The sequence below is a fragment of the Cotesia glomerata genome, linkage group LG4, assembly GCF_020080835.1.
Source record: "Cotesia glomerata isolate CgM1 linkage group LG4, MPM_Cglom_v2.3, whole genome shotgun sequence".
Lineage (NCBI taxonomy): Eukaryota > Metazoa > Arthropoda > Insecta > Hymenoptera > Braconidae > Cotesia > Cotesia glomerata.
Window position 1 is genome coordinate 27,591,767 of NC_058161.1, and position 18,748 is coordinate 27,610,514.

The 18,748-nt window shown below is 30.4% G+C and overlaps 2 protein-coding genes across 6 annotated transcripts; one reads left to right on the top strand and one right to left on the bottom strand.

Moving 5' to 3' along the window:
• Positions 1–1,385: 1,385 nt before the first annotated feature.
• Positions 1,386–17,643, bottom strand: LOC123262505. Its single transcript, XM_044724753.1, has 3 exons — positions 17,184–17,643; positions 11,832–11,839; positions 1,386–1,591 (listed from the first exon to the last, which is right to left on the bottom strand). The coding sequence occupies exons 1-3, from the start codon at positions 17,599–17,601 to the stop codon at positions 1,586–1,588; spliced, it is 432 nt and encodes a 143-aa protein (XP_044580688.1). The 5' UTR covers positions 17,602–17,643; the 3' UTR covers positions 1,386–1,585.
• On the top strand, positions 4,452–15,642 carry LOC123262411. Of its 5 annotated transcripts, none has more exons than XM_044724598.1 (14): positions 4,452–6,683; positions 6,864–7,330; positions 7,986–8,189; positions 8,345–8,469; positions 8,931–9,042; positions 9,728–9,873; positions 11,206–11,345; positions 11,960–12,131; positions 13,008–13,134; positions 14,337–14,417; positions 14,674–14,758; positions 14,829–14,926; positions 15,052–15,217; positions 15,507–15,642. In XM_044724598.1, exons 1-13 carry the CDS (start codon positions 4,498–4,500, stop codon positions 15,198–15,200), a joined length of 4,092 nt encoding a protein of 1,363 aa, XP_044580533.1. In that variant the 5' UTR covers positions 4,452–4,497; the 3' UTR covers positions 15,201–15,217; positions 15,507–15,642. The 5 variants fall into 5 exon arrangements, with proteins under 5 accessions (XP_044580533.1, XP_044580531.1, XP_044580528.1 ...); XM_044724596.1 differs by having other exon boundaries at positions 4,452–5,643; positions 5,683–7,330; XM_044724593.1 differs by having other exon boundaries at positions 4,452–7,330.
• Positions 17,644–18,748: the final 1,105 nt, after the last annotated feature.

Sequence of the window (18,748 nt, forward strand, 5' to 3'; positions counted from 1 at the left end):
CAAAAATATTTATTTCTATTAATTCTTACAATAGTAACGTTTTCGTAGTAGTATATTGATTATAAAATATTAATATCGACGTTCTAATTAGCAAATTGTCTAACTTCATTTTAGAGAATCTTCCATTTGTATGAAAAAATAATTGATTCAAAATTTAATATCACTTTAAAAAACCATTTAATATCATTAATATCTAATAGAGGTATAATATTTTGGTTTGGATCATTCAAAAAATTTATAATCGGACTACTGCTGTATCAAAATGTTAAAAAATAACTCTCTAAAAAATAAGGAGTTAGACCAATTGCTAATTAGACCGCCGATATGATTGATAAATTAAATTTTTTAAAGATTAACTCTATCTTGATGTATTTCAACTAGGATTAAAAATGAAGATGATTAAAACCACTGCAATATATATATCTTATCAGTATATATTAAGTTAACCCAATAGATGATTGACTATATAGATAAGAATTAATTCTTCCAATCGCTTTGCATAATCACGCCGCAATAGCAATTCTTCAGTAGCTGAAGAAACTTCTTTTGTATAAAAATCTGAAACGTTAAAGAGATGATTTCTTAAAAAAATTTCTTAATTATTGTTTAATAAATTGAAAGTTTCCTACCATCAATTAGCGTCTATTAACATCTACATATTTTTGGAGCAAAGCAAGGGCGAGATATGGTTGAAACTTTCCCAAAGCTTCATAATCTTCAGTAGTCTTCAAAGTTGCCAAGTTAATGACAGCATAGTTCATAGTAAATTCTTTCAATCGTGTCGCATTATGACGATCTTATAGTATTCTTATAGCATTTTCAAGAGGTATAGCTTTTGCTGAAGAATCTTCACAAATTTCTTTCAGTCCTTGGAGCTGATACTTGTCAGGACGCTTCTAATAATCCTTCAGCGAAAGTGTCTAGATCTTTAACTTTATCAGTGTAAATATACTCGAGAAGTTTTTCAAAGATTTCACCATCAATGTCTGTTATAGTGACTTCATTTTCTTTCTTTTCTTTCATATCATAAGAGTACATAGCTTTAAACACGCAGCTACGCGTGGTCAAAATAACCTTGTGAGCATCAAATTTCTTATCGCCTACTAAAATAGCTGCATCAGAACTTTTCTTAGAAATCAAAAGTTTTTCAAAATCCTGACTCAGTTTTTGCGTAGTAGTTTTCATTAAGTTGATTGAATTATCAACTTCAAGATAATCATCATAGACTGTCAGACCAACACATACTGTCAAAATATCATTTGGAAAAAATTCTTCTTTTTTTTCCAATAATTCGTCTATTGTGACAAATTCTGCGAAACCATAAGTGTCAACAGTAGATGAAACAAAACGGCCAAACTGAAAAGTTTTCGTATCAACTCCAATGACGAGTTTGTTATTTAAGTTCATATACATTCGTTCTTTTTTATTATTTAGAATGAAAAACGCAAACATCGCTCTAACTTCCGTATCGATGTTTGATTTCAAAAATAGTGACATCCATGATTTGCTATTTGATGAATTAGATTCTTTTTTTATCCGTAGTTGTAAATACCACGAATCATTCAATTTTGCACCTGTTGAGAATTTAGGTCCCTCACGGTTTTGGAAATGCCGTAAAGATTCGGTATTTATACGATATAAGTGATGTATTTTTACCGTAATACTTCAGTTATTTTAGCCAGTTATTTTGTCGAATTATTACGAAAAAATTACGAAATAAATTCAGAATATTTATGGCAATACAATAGAAAAATTACGGTATATTTATAGCACTTAAACCGTAAATATACCGCATATTTACTGTATATCTGCGGCACTATTGCAGCAAAAAACCGGAAAAGAAGATCCCTACTTTCTATTACCGGCAAAATACCAAAAATATGCTGCTTTACTACTATTTTTCAATAGCTTAAAAATTTTTTTTATAATATTATAAATTATCATGAATAATTTTTAAGAGGTTGACAAACTAATTTCTCGATTATTATTATTATTAATAATTTTTTTTAGTCTAGACCGGGATTAGAACCCAGATCATTTAGTTACGCGCCGAAGGCTCTACCAGTTGAGCTATCAGAGACACTATCCATATCTATTTACTCAGTCACCTAATAAGACTCGCCGAGTAATAAACACAACCGTCCATCTTACGGTAGAAAGCATTATATCTTTAATTATATCAGTATAAACGCGGAAAAATTACAGTATATCTTTGGTATTTTTACCGTAGAAATACGATTTTATTATTGTAAAATTATAGTAGTATTATAGTTAATACATAGATTTTGTACGGTAAAAGTTCTAGAGTTTTACAGTAATTTGATAGTATTATTTCTGAACGTTGCAGCAAAAGTACGGTAGAAATGCTGTATAACTATAGTAAAAAAACTGGCCAAAATGACCACAGAAATACCGTATTATTTCAGAATTATAACGGTAAATCAACAGACTCGATAGAGTCTGGCGCCAAGTTCCGTTCTCAAGCCAGACCACCGAGTGTGTATATACCGTAAGCAGAACGGTTTTTTGAGGTTACAAATTTTTTTTCAAATTTATTTTGATTTTTTTTTTATATGATATTTTATAATAGTAGTTCATGCTTTTTATTACGCGTATTACTTGATTATTATCAATTATCTTTATAATTTCTATTTAAAATTATTAAAAATAATCAGCACAAACTATAGCGACCCAGATTTTTAGATTTTAACTTTTTTCTTATGTAAAAAGTGGACGGCCAGAGACTAAATAATATAAGGATGCATGCTAATCTTATAATAGATGGAAAACTACAGTGAAAAAAAGATATTTGACAGCTTGCAATTACACACGCCAGGCAGCGCAAGAATAACTTTTACATGAACTATAGCTTAAAGAGGATAGTTTGCCACCGGAAATGTATTAAATTAAAATTGTCAATTTTTATTATAATTACAAAAAATACTGAAATCCGTACAAAAACAGTTTCGCTGTAAAAAAATCGCGCCAAGTCCACGTTCATAAGACTATTAAGAAAAAAAAATTTTATTTCTTTACAAAAAGATATAAAATAAAAAATTAAAAAATTCAAGATACCGATATGGTTGCATATGATTTTCGGAAATTAAAAAAAAAATTTTTGTAAATTTAAAAATTAAAAGAAACAATTTTGGAACGTATTTAGTGTGCGTGGTTGCAAAATATTTTACTTTTAATGAAATTCGTAAAGTCTATTTACTAGGACTTTAAAAAAATTGAAATACACAATGACGCACACCAAGTACGTTCCAAAATTTTTTTTTTAATTTTTAAATTTACAATAAAATTTTTTTTAATTTCCGAAAATCAAATATAATCATATCGGTTACTTGGATTTTTTAATTTTTTTATTTTATATCTTTTTGTAAAGAAATAAGAAATTTTTTTATCTTGATAGTCTTATGAACGTGGACTTGGCGCGATTTTTTTTTACAGTGAAACTGTTTTTGTTCGGATTTTAGTATTTTTTGTAATCCTATAATAAAAATTTACAATTGGTACCAACTTAAATCTCGCATTGGCTGCATTTTTTATAGCAAACTATCCTTTTGAAGCTACAGTTTATGTAAAAACAATTCCAGCGCACCCTGGCGAATGTCGATGCAAGCTGAAATGTATTTTAACTGCATCTATGGAAGATTACCATGCATTCTTGAAATATTTATTCTGTGGCATGTCACTTTTTACATAGAAAAAAAGTCAGGATCAAAATTTTTGAGCTTGCTATAGTTTGTGCTGATAAAATTTAATAATTTCAAGTAGATTAATTATTATAACTGAATATAATTAATTAATATCAGTAAAATAAAGCATGAATTACTGTTATAATATAAAATTTAGGAACAAGAAGTACCGTAGAATTAAAATAAAATTTGCAACCTCAAAATACCGTTCTGCTTACTGTAAACACAGTCGGTAGTCTGGCGCTCCGTTTACAACGGGATTTTTGAACGGAACTTGGCGCCAGATTCTACCGAATCTGTGGATCTGTGGATAAGCAATTAGATTTTATATGAATTATAAATTATTTTTTCTGAATAATATTTGAATATCATAATGAATTTTACTATAATTAAAAATTTCGTACTTCAAATATATACAAACTGTTGAATAAAAAAAGATAATTTATAAATTACTTAAGATATTTAAATTAAATGTTAAAATAATCGGGTCAAAAAAAATATTTTATATGTAAAGTAAAAAAAAAAAAAACAAACTTACAATTTATTAATTTTTTATGTTGGTACACGCTGCGATAACAGAAACGTTGAATCGATTCTTTTACTCACCACTGGCAGCGCCACTGAAAAACAACCCATCACCGTCAATGGTAGTAGTAATTTGTGTATGTACACGTAAGTCGCTGTTTATTCCAACCACTAAGTAACTGCAAAAACTAAAAATTGTTTAATTATTCAAAATAACTTTCGATTAAAGAATAATTTAGTATAAATCAGAGAATAATAGGAGTCCGATATCATGGACTACCGTCAAGTGCCTCCGGTTATGGAGGATACTCCTCAGAAGCCAAAGCACGCGTCACATTCTTTCCCCCCTGGTGCAAATGCACCAGTTGATCATCATCTGGGTGATGAAAGCACTTCATCAGTCGACACAAAAAATGTATCAATGGAGATACCGGATGAGAAATCAATTCCCGCGCATCATATCTTGACACCATTGAAAGAAAATGTCGCCATTTTGTGTGAAAATAGTCCGTCGATGGACTTGTTAATTCGTCGCATGAATCGCCTAGGATTGAAGACTCCAGTTGACGCGATTAAATCCAGGAGATCTGGTCTTCTGCTCAACAAGACTATTGGGACTCAAGATGTTGTCCAGCAAGAATCCACTCATCAAACTCTCAGAAGGACTTTATTTGATGAATCAGTCTCTGAGGAAAAATCTCAGTCACCAATAGAAATTGAAAATGATTTGCTAAGTATTGTTCTTGAGCGAACTCATAGTCATTGCAAGCGATTATCTGATCAGTTTTCTTTTTCAGAATCATTTTTACCAACAGATTTAATTCCCTGGGATTCCTCGACAGGACATGAGACCAGTGAGATGATGCCTGAGGATCAGGATGTTAATAGTTTACTTGAGATTGATTCAAAAGCCGACAAAGAGGCAAAAAATTCTCAGGTTAAAATCGGAGTAGATAAATTTGATGTTGATGAAGGTAAAGATGTTGAAGAATACAAGATGACAAGCACATCAGACGAATCAGCGTCAGCTCAACTCCAGTGTCTTCAATTAGCAGAAAATCATCAGCTTAATGAAAGTTTCATCTATGTATCTCAAGTATTTTTGTGTTTACAGCTCTCAAACAAGCATGCTGCAAAAAAGCAAGCAACCTGCGGTCAAGAATCTCAAGCTGAGAAAGTTGAGCACCCGTCCAAAGACAACATGGGAGAAGATATATTACAAAAAGCCATAGACGAGAAAATGGGGGCTTTGTTGAAGAAAGAACAACTGACCTTGGTTCGAAATAGCTTTTTGAAAAGTTTTCATAATGAGTGTGCTAAAATAACTGATGCATGGGATGAAAAGTCTCAAAATTTATCATCTGAAGCTGAAAAAACAGTCAACGAGCCGGCGATGGATTCTGACGATAAAATAAAAGTCCAGAGTAACTTGGTGGAGCAAGATTCTGCTGCTAAGAAAGAAATAAAAGTTCAGGAGGACTTTAGAAAAGAACATTCAACTTCCTTTTCTCTAATGAGCTTTGAAAGTCCTGGAACCTCGTCAAAAATAAGCTCTGGAGAGATCAAAGATTTACAATGCATGTCATCGAGGTCCAGTTGTTCAGACGAATCGATGGCTTGTGATCCCAAGTCTGATCATTCAGAAATCTCCAGTGTCTCAGTCAACTTGGAAAGTCCAAAGTCTTTGAAGAGCAAAGATTACTCGTCTATGTCATCTTTACAATCGAGCATTTCCAACGAGTCAGTAGCTGGAACAGTTGCATCTGAAGCTCGAGACAATTCTAGTCTTCTGGAAGACATCGGAAGTCCAGCGCGGCCAAAAAGTTTGATTGACAGCAAAAATGCATCTTGTTTATCTCACTCGCAATTAAGTGACTCCAATTTAAGTAAATCTGTTTCTAATTTATATAGTTCAAGCAATGACGCCATTCTAGGGTCTAGCAATGGTCCAGAGTTGTCAGAATTGGCTTCAGTAATGGAATATGATCGCAGCAGGCAATCAAGAACTTCTCCGAGCTGCTTTGACGAGTCTTTTGCTCAATCTCATCATCCAGACACTCCAACCACTGAATTCAATCAATTTTCTCCATCAAAAATTTTTGAGCAGTTTCATACCAAGTCTCGTAGCATCTCACTCAATAGACGTTACATCAATATTTTCACAACCGAGGAGCAAGATTATTCCAACATTGAGCCGAGAAATCTCAATACCCTGGAGGAAGAAAGCCCGAGTCAATGTTCAACAGAGCGGCCTTTTACATACGATGATTACAAGAAAATAAATTATAATCCTGGAAGACTGTTGAGTGTCGAAGATGACGAAGACAAGGATTCATCAAGCATGATTGTTGAAGTAAATTCTAGCCCGGCCAGTATCAATGATCCCACCGAAGATTTTAGTATGCTTAATCAAATAGCTGAGTTAGACGGCTCTATGACTGGATTTGTTAAAACCGAGGGAGAAATGTATGACTCTGCAGAACTCTCGAGTCAAATGGCGGCTGTTGTGGCTAATCGTAGATTAGAAAAGTCTACTAAGTCAGAGATTAAGGCCGTTTCTATTGAAAATAAAAAAGAAACTGTTGAAAGCTCTTTTGCTGAGTCAGTCGATATTCAAGGTGAATCAGAAGATATACTAAATACAACCATCGAGCTGAATGATTCCGTGGAATGCCTCGACGAAATACCAGCTGCTGATGCCGAAATACTTACAGGCACAGAGAAATTTAATTCAACTATCCAGTTAGACAATACACAAGAAATCGAAGATTTTTTAATAGACACTTCTGCCATGCCCGCTTCCGGATCTGAGTCGATGAATAACACGACTTTCTACGATGCGATGGAGTCGTTAAACTCTTCGTCAATCGAGGAAACACCTTGTGTATCTAAGTCAGTTGAAACTATCAAGTCTCCAATGACCCCAAAGTTCAAGAAAAAGTCCGAAAGTTTGTTCCGAAAAGTGATGGAAAAAACACCGTTTTTAAAGTCAAAGCCCATTGCGTCCTCAAGTAAAGTTGAAGATTTGAGCGGTAGTTCCATTGTAACCGAGGAAGAACACTCGAGAAAGAGCAAACGTGTAAGAGATGAGCGACAAGTGCCAGGTAAATATATTTATTGTTAAAATTCTCAATTTAATTTAATGTTCATATTCATTTCTAGCTGGTACATTGGTTAAAAGTAGTTTTGTTGTGTTATTAGATAGTACTTAAGAGCGGTTGATAGTTTATTTTCAAACGAGTTTTGATCATGAATAATATAAAATTTTGAAAAAAACCCTTCGCTCTTCGATAAATAATTTAATTATCTATCGAAGAGCGAAGCACTTTTTTAGAAAATTTTCATTTATTTATGCATAAAATGCGTTTTAAGATTCCATAAGTTGTACAAGTGTAACAGAGATACTTTCGTTTGTCCAATAGAGGGCGAGAGAGAGAAAAAATGTAAACCCTTCTTAAGATCTTGTTACCTATTCGTTCAATTCTTCGTATTATTTTGTAATTGCTTGTTACTTTTCCCTCCACTTTCCTAGTAATTGCTAGGTAGAAAATACGCAGTGTTGATAGATAAAAGTTTCTTGGCTAACAGAAATTAAGTATTGCTGTAACTAGCTCGATGACGAAACAAATTTAAACATAAATTAACTCTTGGCAACAATACCTTTTTAAATAGTGTTACCTGAAAGCTAAAAGTGTAAAATGATTTTTTATATAAGGGATAAATATTTATTAAATTCTAATTATTAAATTTTGTTTATAGATGTGCTAAGTCCACCCTCTCATAGACTGACAGTAACAGAGATCTTCGATGCAGAGTCAGGAATGCCTCGACCAGATGTCCTCATGAACCACTTCATTCTGGAAGGTAGAATCGACGAAGCAGCAGCATTGCGAATAATCAACAATGGCGCTGCTCTTCTACGATCCGAGAAAACCATGATTAAAGTTGAGGCTCCAGTTACTAGTGAGTCATTTTTTCCATTTTATTTTTATTTTCAATGACTAACTTTTGAGAAAATTATAGCATGGTGTGAGAAAAAATCGGAATAAAAACCTTTCTAATAATTTTTAATTTTAATGAATATGAATTTTAATAATTCGTTTGATGTTCAATTGCAGTTTGTGGTGATATTCATGGACAATTATACGATCTAGTAAAATTATTCAAGGTTGGAGGTGACCCCTCAACTATAAACTACCTCTTCTTAGGCGACTACGTAGATAGGGGGTACTTCGGTATTGAGGTGAGTTTATAAATATCTTAAATTAATTTTCATAGCAATGTAATAAAAGCAATAATGTTTGATAATAAATATAGATATAAAAATTTAATCGATACAAAAATATTCGGGCTATAATTAATCACTTTTTATTACGTACATGTATATTTCGCTTTTCTTTACTTTTTTCCATTTAAACTTTCTATATTTCAATACTTGTATGCCTTTTTGTGAAAAAATTTTCCTCCTATCACCAGCTCAGACTACTATCAAAATTATACGATAAAGTACTTTCAGTGTTAACAAAAAAAAAAAAACATTTTTTAAATATAAATCTTTTTTAACTCTTCATTGTGTGCTGCTCCAAATTTTTTATGCTTCGTCAAAGTAGGGATCATAAATTTAAAAAAATGTTTCAAAAAAATCGTGTTTCAATATCATATTCCAATATAATGATTTTTATTTAATTTAATTATTTTTGTTAGTGCGTATTGTATCTGTGGGCACTGAAGTTGTGCTATCCAACCAAACTGTTCCTACTCAGAGGCAATCATGAGTGCCGACATCTCACTGAATATTTCACATTCAAACAAGAATGTAAGTTTGCATATTCAAATATTGGTAATGTTCTGAATAAGTTGAGATATTCAAGTTTTTCTATTATACCTGGTTCCATTCTAATTCCCAGTTTGGGCTTGTCTGATTTATGTCAAGAATTTTACATCTATTAAGTGAAATGAGAGTAACTATTCATAAATCTAATTCTGACTTGCTACAAAACTTTTCTAAAGCCACTGGTAATTTTTTTTCATTTAATAAAACTTTCAGTTTTGCATAAACGGGGGGGGGGTACAATTATTGACTTCCCCTTTTTTTTTATAATATATTTAATTATCTAATTTTGAAACAGTTTTTTAAAACGCTGGTTGTGAACAATTTTTCTACTCTATTTAATCTACTCACATCTATAGTATTGCTTATTGATGTATACTTTTGTTAAAATAATTTTCTTTCTACGTTTGAAATTTAATTCAAAATACAATTTTTTATTAAACTTAAATTTCCTCTCTGTACAACTCCTGAGTATTGACTGTTTTAAGTGTTAAATCCATCATTAATGTTAAATATGAGCCAGCTTAAATAATAAGATTCAAACATAATTTTTTATTGATCTAAAATTCAATTATCTTTTAATTTTCTTAATGACCATCCATCCTTCCGCTTTGTTAATTATTCATATGTTAGAAATTTTACAACAAACTAACTTATTCTATTGTTTCAGGCAATATAAAATACTCGGAGCAGGTATACAATGCGTGTATGGACGCATTCGATTGTTTACCACTAGCAGCCCTGGTAAATAATCAGTTTCTGTGCGTTCACGGCGGCCTATCACCACAAATCCATGACTTAGAAGACATCCAAAAGGTAACGCTTTAATTTACACGATATACCAAAAAATTAATTGAATTCCATTCTGCTTATTAAGCATTTAACTTTTTTCAATACTCAACGTTTGCTGTAAAAATAAAAAGTTTACATTTTAATCAGTTATAAAAAAAAAATCAACTTTACGACTATAACGATAGATAATGACGAAGAAATCATTTTTACGAATTTTATTATATTACTTAAATTAATCTCAATGTCTCGAGATTTTCTGAATCCAAACGATTTTTTATATTTTTATTGCTAATTTTTTTCATAAGATTTATTTCATTCAAAATTTTTTTTAATTCTCTCAATTAAACAACAAAATTTGAATAGTAATAAAATTTAAACAATTGATTTGAAATATATAAAATAAAATTAGCATCGAGCAATAATTTCTCTAAAATAATATTGTTCAATTCATGAGTGAGAAATTTATATAGAGATTATTTAAAAAGAAATACTAATCGACTTGACTCTAGAAAAAGTATGTGAAGAAATATTCATGTGCTTACTGTAAATCATAAAAGAAAAGTGATGATAAACGATGAATGTCAGGTCACAGTATCGATGTGATTTATAAATATAAATAAATAGAATAAAGATATAGCAGTTTAGAGCATGAGAGAGAACTTTTTATAGTATAAGATCATGTATTGATGCATGGTGGATTGTTAATTATTGTAATCCTCAGCTCCATTTCATTTTGATTAAACTCTGAATTTTTTCAATGACACACTGAAAAAATGAAACCAATTATTACACTTCATTACTCATTTATAATTTATTGTTCATAATTTACAATGCAATACTGTATTTTTAAGCAACATTTAATTTCATTTGTTCTTTAACTTTGTTACACGCTCAACAATAGAATCGTTTAATTGCTTGATTTATTTTTAAAAGCTAAAATAACTTCGGCGCAATACAAATAAAAAAATAGTTTTGCAAATAAAAATTTAAAAAATATATAACGGTAGAAAAAAAAGTGATGGAACAAACAAATCATTCAATTAAAGAAATAAGTGACTGATGTATGTAAGTCTAATAAATTTTTGTGCAATGTGAAAATTTAATTTCCTGGCTAACTTAAATTATTTACATATGGAATTTCTTACAAATTCAAGAATAACTCCGTTCCAATCATCTTTTTGTTTGAGATAACATTTTAGTTAATATTAGATCCGTAAAGTTACACTGAATTATTGTTCTTACTCTGTAATATTAATCAGTATTATGTGTTTGACATGTTATTTATTGTGTAAAAATGATTAATACTAATTTTTAATATTTATGGCTTATATTAATTTTATTTTTTTCTTTTTGCAGTTGGACAGGTTCAGAGAGCCACCAGCTTATGGTCCAATGTGTGACTTACTTTGGTCAGATCCACTCGAAAACTTTGGTGATGAAAAGCACTCGGAACACTTTACACATAATAGCGTTCGAGGTTGTTCGTTTTTCTACAGGTAATTTTATTATCTAATAATTATTAAAACATCATCAGCTTTTTTTTTTGTTAAAAAAAAATGATTTTCCTTCTATTTTTTTTTCCACTTTATAGAAAAAGTTATTTTCTTTGTAAATAAAAATATATATTTAATTGAGCAATAAAGTAACAAAAAAATTCAATGGGAATATTGAATATTACAAAGTATATTATTAAACAATTTTTTTGTCATTTGTAATAATGAAAGAAAATTTTAATGTTGAATGATTTTAATGAAAGTTGAATAATTATTTAATTTTTTTTTTTTTTTTTTTTTTTTAATCAGAATAATAATTTTTCAGTTACAAGTTGTGAAAATTATTTTTTTTACATGAAAACTCTAAAATTTGTCGTTGTTTGTAATTATTAACTTTACATCACTGTAATTGATGAAAGAAGAAATACTTGAATTTTTAATTGTTCATGACCCGGAGATTTTAATATTTTAGAGGGTAATATAATGCATGAATTCATATTTTTGTCAAGTTTTTATCGTTATAAATTTACAATAATGTAAAAAATAATAAAATAAACGAAGTTTAAGTTAATGGTATCATTTTGATGCAATAAAATTAATGTTTCTTTTATCAACAGCTATGCAGCGTGTTGTAATTTTCTGGAAACCAACAGTCTTTTAAGTGTCATAAGGGCGCACGAAGCACAGGATTCTGGTTATCGTATGTATCGTAAAGGCCAGAAGACAGGCTTCCCAGTGCTCATAACCATCTTTAGTGCACCCAACTACCTCGATGTCTACAAGAATAAGGTCACTTTTATTTTTATTTATTCCTCATCTCGTTTTATTATATTTTTATTTTAATAATACTCGTTAATCACTTTACATCGCCATTTATTTCTCATTTTTTATTATTAACTTTAGCTGTGTTGAATAAAAATCCAATTAAAGCGTGAAGTTTAAGTGAAAAATTAATTTTTTTTTCACTTATTCGTGAAAGTAGTTTGATTTTAAATGATCAAGAATAATTAATTAATCAGAAAATGTTTATGTTTGCTTTTATCTTAGAGATATTTAAATTAATTGACTAAAAAGTTGGGCCAGGACTTTCGCAGTTGTTTAAATAAGCATTCATATATTTAATCTCAAAATTGAACATAGAAAAAACGCAAACTCCCTGGCCCTACAGTAATAAGGCACTAACTTCTATTTATTCATCGTTCAACCAACTTCAAAATTATAATATATATTTTACTATGAGATAAAATCTTTAAATTTTGAAATGAACAATTTAAAAATAAAAAGTTGGAATAAAAAAATTCATAAATAGCTTTTTTAAATTTTAGTTTTTTTTTACAATTAATAATAATCAGAAAATTGCGATTTTTAAAGAATAGTAATGTCAGATTACAATAATTAAGAATCATTGTAAGTGATTAATGATGATAACAAAAAAAAAAACAAGAAAAAATTTTAATTAGGTAAAAAAATCTAAAACGAAATAAGGTAAAAGCCCCAATATATGATCATGTACCAGTATATGATCACTCCATGTATTTGTATACCTATATTTGTGAATATAGATATACAAATACATGGAGTGATCATATACTGGTACGTGATCATCTATTGGGGCTTTTACCTTATATATAAAAATTGCATTACTAAATAACTTTTAATTTTCAGGGGGCCGTGCTCAATTACCTGAACGGCGTACTGAATGTCAGACAATTCAATTGCTCGCCACATCCATACTGGCTGCCAAATTTTATGGATGTGTTTACCTGGTCCCTGCCATTCGTTGGTGAAAAAGGTAATATGAAGTTTTCAATAGCTATTTAGAAAATATAATCTCCGCAGATATATCACCACTGTGTAATATATCGATACTGCCATTCTAATACGTCGTATACCATAAAATTTGACAAAGTGACTTTTTTTGAAAAATAGAATCATAACAATATCATACAAATCGTAATAAAAATTTAAAAGTCAAATAGTTTAATAACTATTTTTAAATAAACATTTTATTTGTCGAATTCCATTTATTCAATGTTAAAATGAACTGTTCTAATCGTTTGCTGTAAAATTTTCTAAATATGAGATACGACGTAGCAGGGTGGCAGTATCGATCGATATTTGATGTATGTCTTCTTACTTCAAGACTAAAAATAAAAATCCCAGGAGTAGTTTAATATAATTGCAGTTGCGAAAAATGGTCATTAAATTAAAAAAATATATATTACTATTGGTTCCAGATGTAGTCAACTTTTTTTTTTATTTTATAAATTCAATTTTCCACACTACCTATTCTGTAAATTTAGAAATAGAGCAAGCGAACTATTATCGCGTGGCAAAAGGTAAAAGGGCGCACAATTTTTTTTTTCATCACCAATCTACCAGTTGACATATTCTTCGCCTAAAAATAAAGAATTGATTTCTTAAAGCTAAAAGAGCGTATGTCTCATAAATTATATAATTTAAAATAGATAATTAAAAAATCTATTACGTAGCAGAGCGTCTATTTCAAAATTCTTCTTTGTCTAGGAAAGAAATATAAAGCTGCAATCGTCGGGACCGGCGGTTAAGAAATTTTATTTTATTTATTGAATTTTTTTTTTCATGTCTTGTGAAGCTATTTATCCAAATTTTTTATAAAAACTTGATTTTTTTCTATGTGCCCTATTAGCTTTAGGCACTAATTTTCTAAAAGCATGTCTTGAGTTACGCCCTTTAGCTTTAAGATGCTCGAATTTTTTCTTACAGATCTTTGTTTTTTGAGTAGTTTTATTTATTTATTTATTATATTTTTAAACGCCAAACGGCTTTGTACACGTTGATATTACAAAAGTTATGAGGGGAATTAAATATTATTAACACTATTAATAAAGAAAGAGACAGAAAATTTCTTTATGCGCCCTTTTAGCATAAATCCTTACTAACCTGTAGCAATACCTCCTTTTGCATTGGTCACGCGTTATATTAAATCACATAATATGATTTTACTTTTTGCAGTTACTGATATGCTAGTTAGTGTATTGAACATTTGCACTGATGACGAGCTCATGAGTGACGGAGACGCCTCCCTTGAAGAAGGTAAAACACGTCTTGTCTTACTGATATCTGTTGTTTTTGTTTTAAAAAAAAAAAAAAAAAAAAAAAAAAAAAAAACTGAGTGAAAAAAAATCAGAAAAATAAAGACTCAATCATCAAATAGAATTGTTTAAATATACTTAACAAATTTATTTAAGCTAATAACTTTTCCTTATCTATTATAAAAAATTCGTATTTTTTTATTGAAAAATAGCTTTTTCTTTATTATAATACACTGATTATTGTTTTTTTGGTTTTGGCGCAGCTGCAAATTTACGCAAGGAAGTTATCAGAAACAAGATCAGGGCGATTGCAAAAATGGCACGAACATTTTCTGTCCTCAGGTAAGTTATTTATTTATTTTTATGAATAATTTTTTTTTAAAAATATAGTAACAATAATAATATTTTACAGAGAAGAGAGTGAGACTGTCTTGGAGTTGAAAGGACTTACGCCCACGGGTTTCCTTCCTTTGGGAGCATTGTCCGGTGGCAAGATGTCTCTGAAAAACAGTAATATAAAAATTTTTAATAAATAGAACATAATAAATGATTATCTAGACAATTTACCCGGATTACAAATATCATTTATGTATGTGAGCAGACAGGGTAGATATTTGTAATTAAATATTTTACAGCGCTCAAAAGTTACAAAAACCTATCGTTCGACGAAGTCAAGCGTCTGGATGCTATTAACGAGCGGATGCCGCCGCAAAAGGACGCACCACCTATGTCAGTGGATGAGGAAAAGCTTGCCGCTGCGGCTACTGAAGAGAAACAAGAATAATAATCATCTTGCTTGAGGTTAGCTAAATTTATTATCATTTTATCTAAAAATTATTTGTTGACTTGATGCATGTACGAATATTTTTATTTATTTTACTAATTATTTCAAATAATAAATCTCAATTATTTAATAATGAGAAATTTATTCTTTATTCTATTTAATAATGAGAAAATTACAAATTTGAATTTTGGATTGGAATAATTTTCAATTTTTTAATGAAAAATTATTTATTAGTTTTTTATTATTCTGAAATAATTAGCATTTTCTGTAACTATATTTTAAATTGATATAAATTTATAATTTTAGGTAAAAACTATGAGTTTTAAATTCTGGACTCCTCAAAACATCATCTATGCTGTTAGATTAAGTCAAATCCGATATTACCCAGAATAAACACTGAAAAATAAAAATCTAAAAATGAAACTAAATGGAAATAATATTAGAAAAAGAAAAAAAAATGCGTAAGGAAATATTTAGGATATGTGATACTTAATTACAAAAATTCTGAGGAGTTATTATCATTGATATTTAATTTTTTTTTTAATATATAATTATATTAGGTTACTTTTTATTTTGATTATTATGTCTTCTTGATATTTTTTATGAAAAAATTATGTAAAATTAATGCGTTTCATTTCAATAAAAATGTTTATTTTTTTTTTTTTAACTTGAAATAAAAATTGTTATTCAAGTTGTTGATTACAGATATTATTTATTTTAATATTTTGCATTTTCTATTAAAAATAGGATGGAATATTTTTTTTTGCTTATTAATAATTTTATTTTGCTCAAAAATATCTGTAAAAAACGTTCTTCTGTAAATTGTTCTATTTAATCACAACATTCTGAATAAAAAAAAAAATGACCTGAATTAATATGTGTATAAAAATTTAACACCTGCTTTAATTTACTTTATACTGGATAATCTAAGCATCTAAGATATTTGTTGATATGTATTTTTGAATAAAATTATTGTTTCTATCGCCTTTTAAAGCTTAGGAATTGTTAATTCATGATAATAATGAATAATTGAATTAATACCGTATTAATCTTTGAAGAAATCTGTAACGTGATTTTCTATCTGAATTTCATTAATTCTATCATTAATTTATTTCATTACTGATTTCAATATTTAACTAAAACGTACTTGCAATCTGTTAAAATAAAAATCGAATAAAAAAATTTTTTTCTCGTTCATCATTAATTTTTATTGAAAATTTGGTCGAGTCCAACTTTTTATTTCTATTTAAGACAATCGTTCAATAAAATTAAAATTAAATTATAAAAACAAATATGTAACTAAAATTTCAAATATTAACATTTTAGTCATTAATGAAACTAAAGTTTTTTTATCAGTAATAATACTAATAATCATGATAATAATTGTCTGCAGCAAGACAGTCGTGGTGCAGATACACGCTGTTACTCTGTTGAACTCATAGGAAAAGTCTTGTTCCTCTGATAAAAAATCCTGTCGCTTCCATGAAAAAAGTCTTGATACTACAGCAGAATTTTGTCCGGTTGCTTTCAAAGGATGGCATCCTCTTGGAGCTACTGTATACTTTTTTCCTTGTAGATTCCTCCATAGATTTGAACGGAAACTGAAATATTTGACTAAGTAGATTTTTTATTTTTATAGAGGGTGTTAAAAGTTTTTATTCGATTGTACCCTTAATATTCTCTGTACCTCTTCGCATTCTTCCCACCAGTGCACTATTAAATCTTGTCCCTTGCCGCAAAGCCAGCATTTCTTCTCTTTATCACTTTTCCAAGTTTTGTTGGTTTCCTCTAAAATTCCACGTCTTGCTTTTGCTATTATGTCGTAATTTTCCTCATATCCTCTTTTTAAGTATGACGGCAATTCACCTGTATATATTTCCTTGTATCTTTGATTGTACTTTAGTTTTTCTATTTTATTCCATTGCAGCTGCCTTTGTACATCCATTCCTCGTGTTTCTATCTCAATACCAACAGATCCTCTAGCATTTCTAATTGCTTCCACTTCTTTTTGACTGAGTCCGCACTCGTTTAGGAGTTTCATCCTACATTTTAAACTATTTTTACACCCTTTTCCTTTGATTCTTTCCATTAGACATTCTTTCACAATTCCCCCTTTCTTCATGACCTCGCTCTCATAGTCCGCTGCTAGCTTTGCAAATCTCAACCTGAGTTTTTCACGTTTAGTCTCTTCAAATAGTATACAATCTGGTGTACATCTTTCTAACCCCAGTGTCCATTTTAGATATTTCTTCTGTACCCTTTCCATTTCTTCTACTTCTTCCCACCCCCACAGTTCTACCCCGTACGCCATTACACTCACCACTAGGCTATCAAACATTTTTATTCTCCTTCTGTAGTCTTTTTTGAAAATCCTTTCTCCTATACTCCAAGTGTGTTTCATTACCGTGACTGCTTTTTTGACTCTTTCCTGAATGTGTGCCTTGTTTTTGCCGCTGCACTTAAAAAGATACCCCAAGTATATGAATTCATTGACTTCCTCTCCCGGTCTACCCTTCCAAAACCAGTTTGTTTTCCTTTTCTTACCACCTCCATTTCTGAATGCCATCACTTTAGATTTATTTTCATTTAAAATCAACTTCTTCTTGTTCAAGTATCTTTCGAGCCTTTTAATAATTTCTTTTAGTTCTCCTTCGCTTGTTGCGAGAAATACCACGTCATCTGCGTATTCTAGACACCAGGTTTTTTCTTTTCCTATTACCACTCCACCTGTTTGTCCTTTGCTCAGCTCTCTCCCCAAATCCGCCATTTAAATCGTGAACAGTGTGGAACTCAACGAAAAACCTTGCCTCACTCCTTCTTTAGTCCAGAATTCTTCTGAAAGACTGTTTCCCACTTTTATCTTGCTTTTTGTCTCCTTATATAGCTCTTTTACTCTTTCCGTCAGCCCTTGTCTTACTCTACTCTTTTCCATAGCTTCCCACAATACTTTCCTGTCAACACTATCAAAAGCCGCTTTTAGGTCCACAAAAAAAGTGAAGAGCTTTCCCTTCTCCTTTGCAAGCTCTTTTTCCGCTGCATGCTTCAGAATATAGATGTTGTCTATCGTTCCTCGCCCTTTCCTAAATCCTGATTGTGTCTCCGGGATTATTCTTTTTTCTTCTATATCACTTTTCAATCTCTCATTGAGTACCATCGCGTATATCTTGTACGCTGTATTTAAGAGAGCAATACCCCTGTAATTTTCTACATTTTCTTTGTCTCCTTTATTTTTATAGAGTGGTGAAATTAATCCGGCTTTCCATTCTTCTGGTATCCTTTCACCTTTCCACACTCTTTGTAGTAAATTACATCGGCCCAATAATTACCTTGTAATTATGTAAGATCCCCTTGGCCCAGCCGATTCGGACTTTACCGCTTCCTGCCAATATCTTCCGCGCTGCAGCTGCTGCTAGTGTCACAACAGCTGTCTGAGTACCTCTGTAGGCCTTACGAATCTTAATTGTCCCTAGTGGTATCTCGCAGGTTTCTCCGATTACCGTTCGCAAGGCGGCCTGAATGTCCTCCTTGGTTGTGGTATCGTCAAGATC

What these genes read in the sequence shown, in the direction of transcription:
- LOC123262411 (XM_044724593.1), top strand. Translation starts at nt 4,498, where the DNA reads ATGGACTACCGTCAAGTGCCTCCGGTTATGGAGGATACTCCTCAGAAG. An exon ending in AGATGAGCGACAAGTGCCAG is followed by an intron (nt 7,331 to 7,985) that starts GTAAATATATTT and finishes TTTTGTTTATAG; the next exon opens with ATGTGCTAAGTCCACCCTCT. An exon ending in TTTCACATTCAAACAAGAAT is followed by an intron (nt 9,043 to 9,727) that starts GTAAGTTTGCAT and finishes CTATTGTTTCAG; the next exon opens with GCAATATAAAATACTCGGAG.
- LOC123262505 (XM_044724753.1), bottom strand. Translation starts at nt 17,601, where the DNA reads ATGAAACACACTTGGAGTATAGGAGAAAGGATTTTCAAAAAAGACTAC.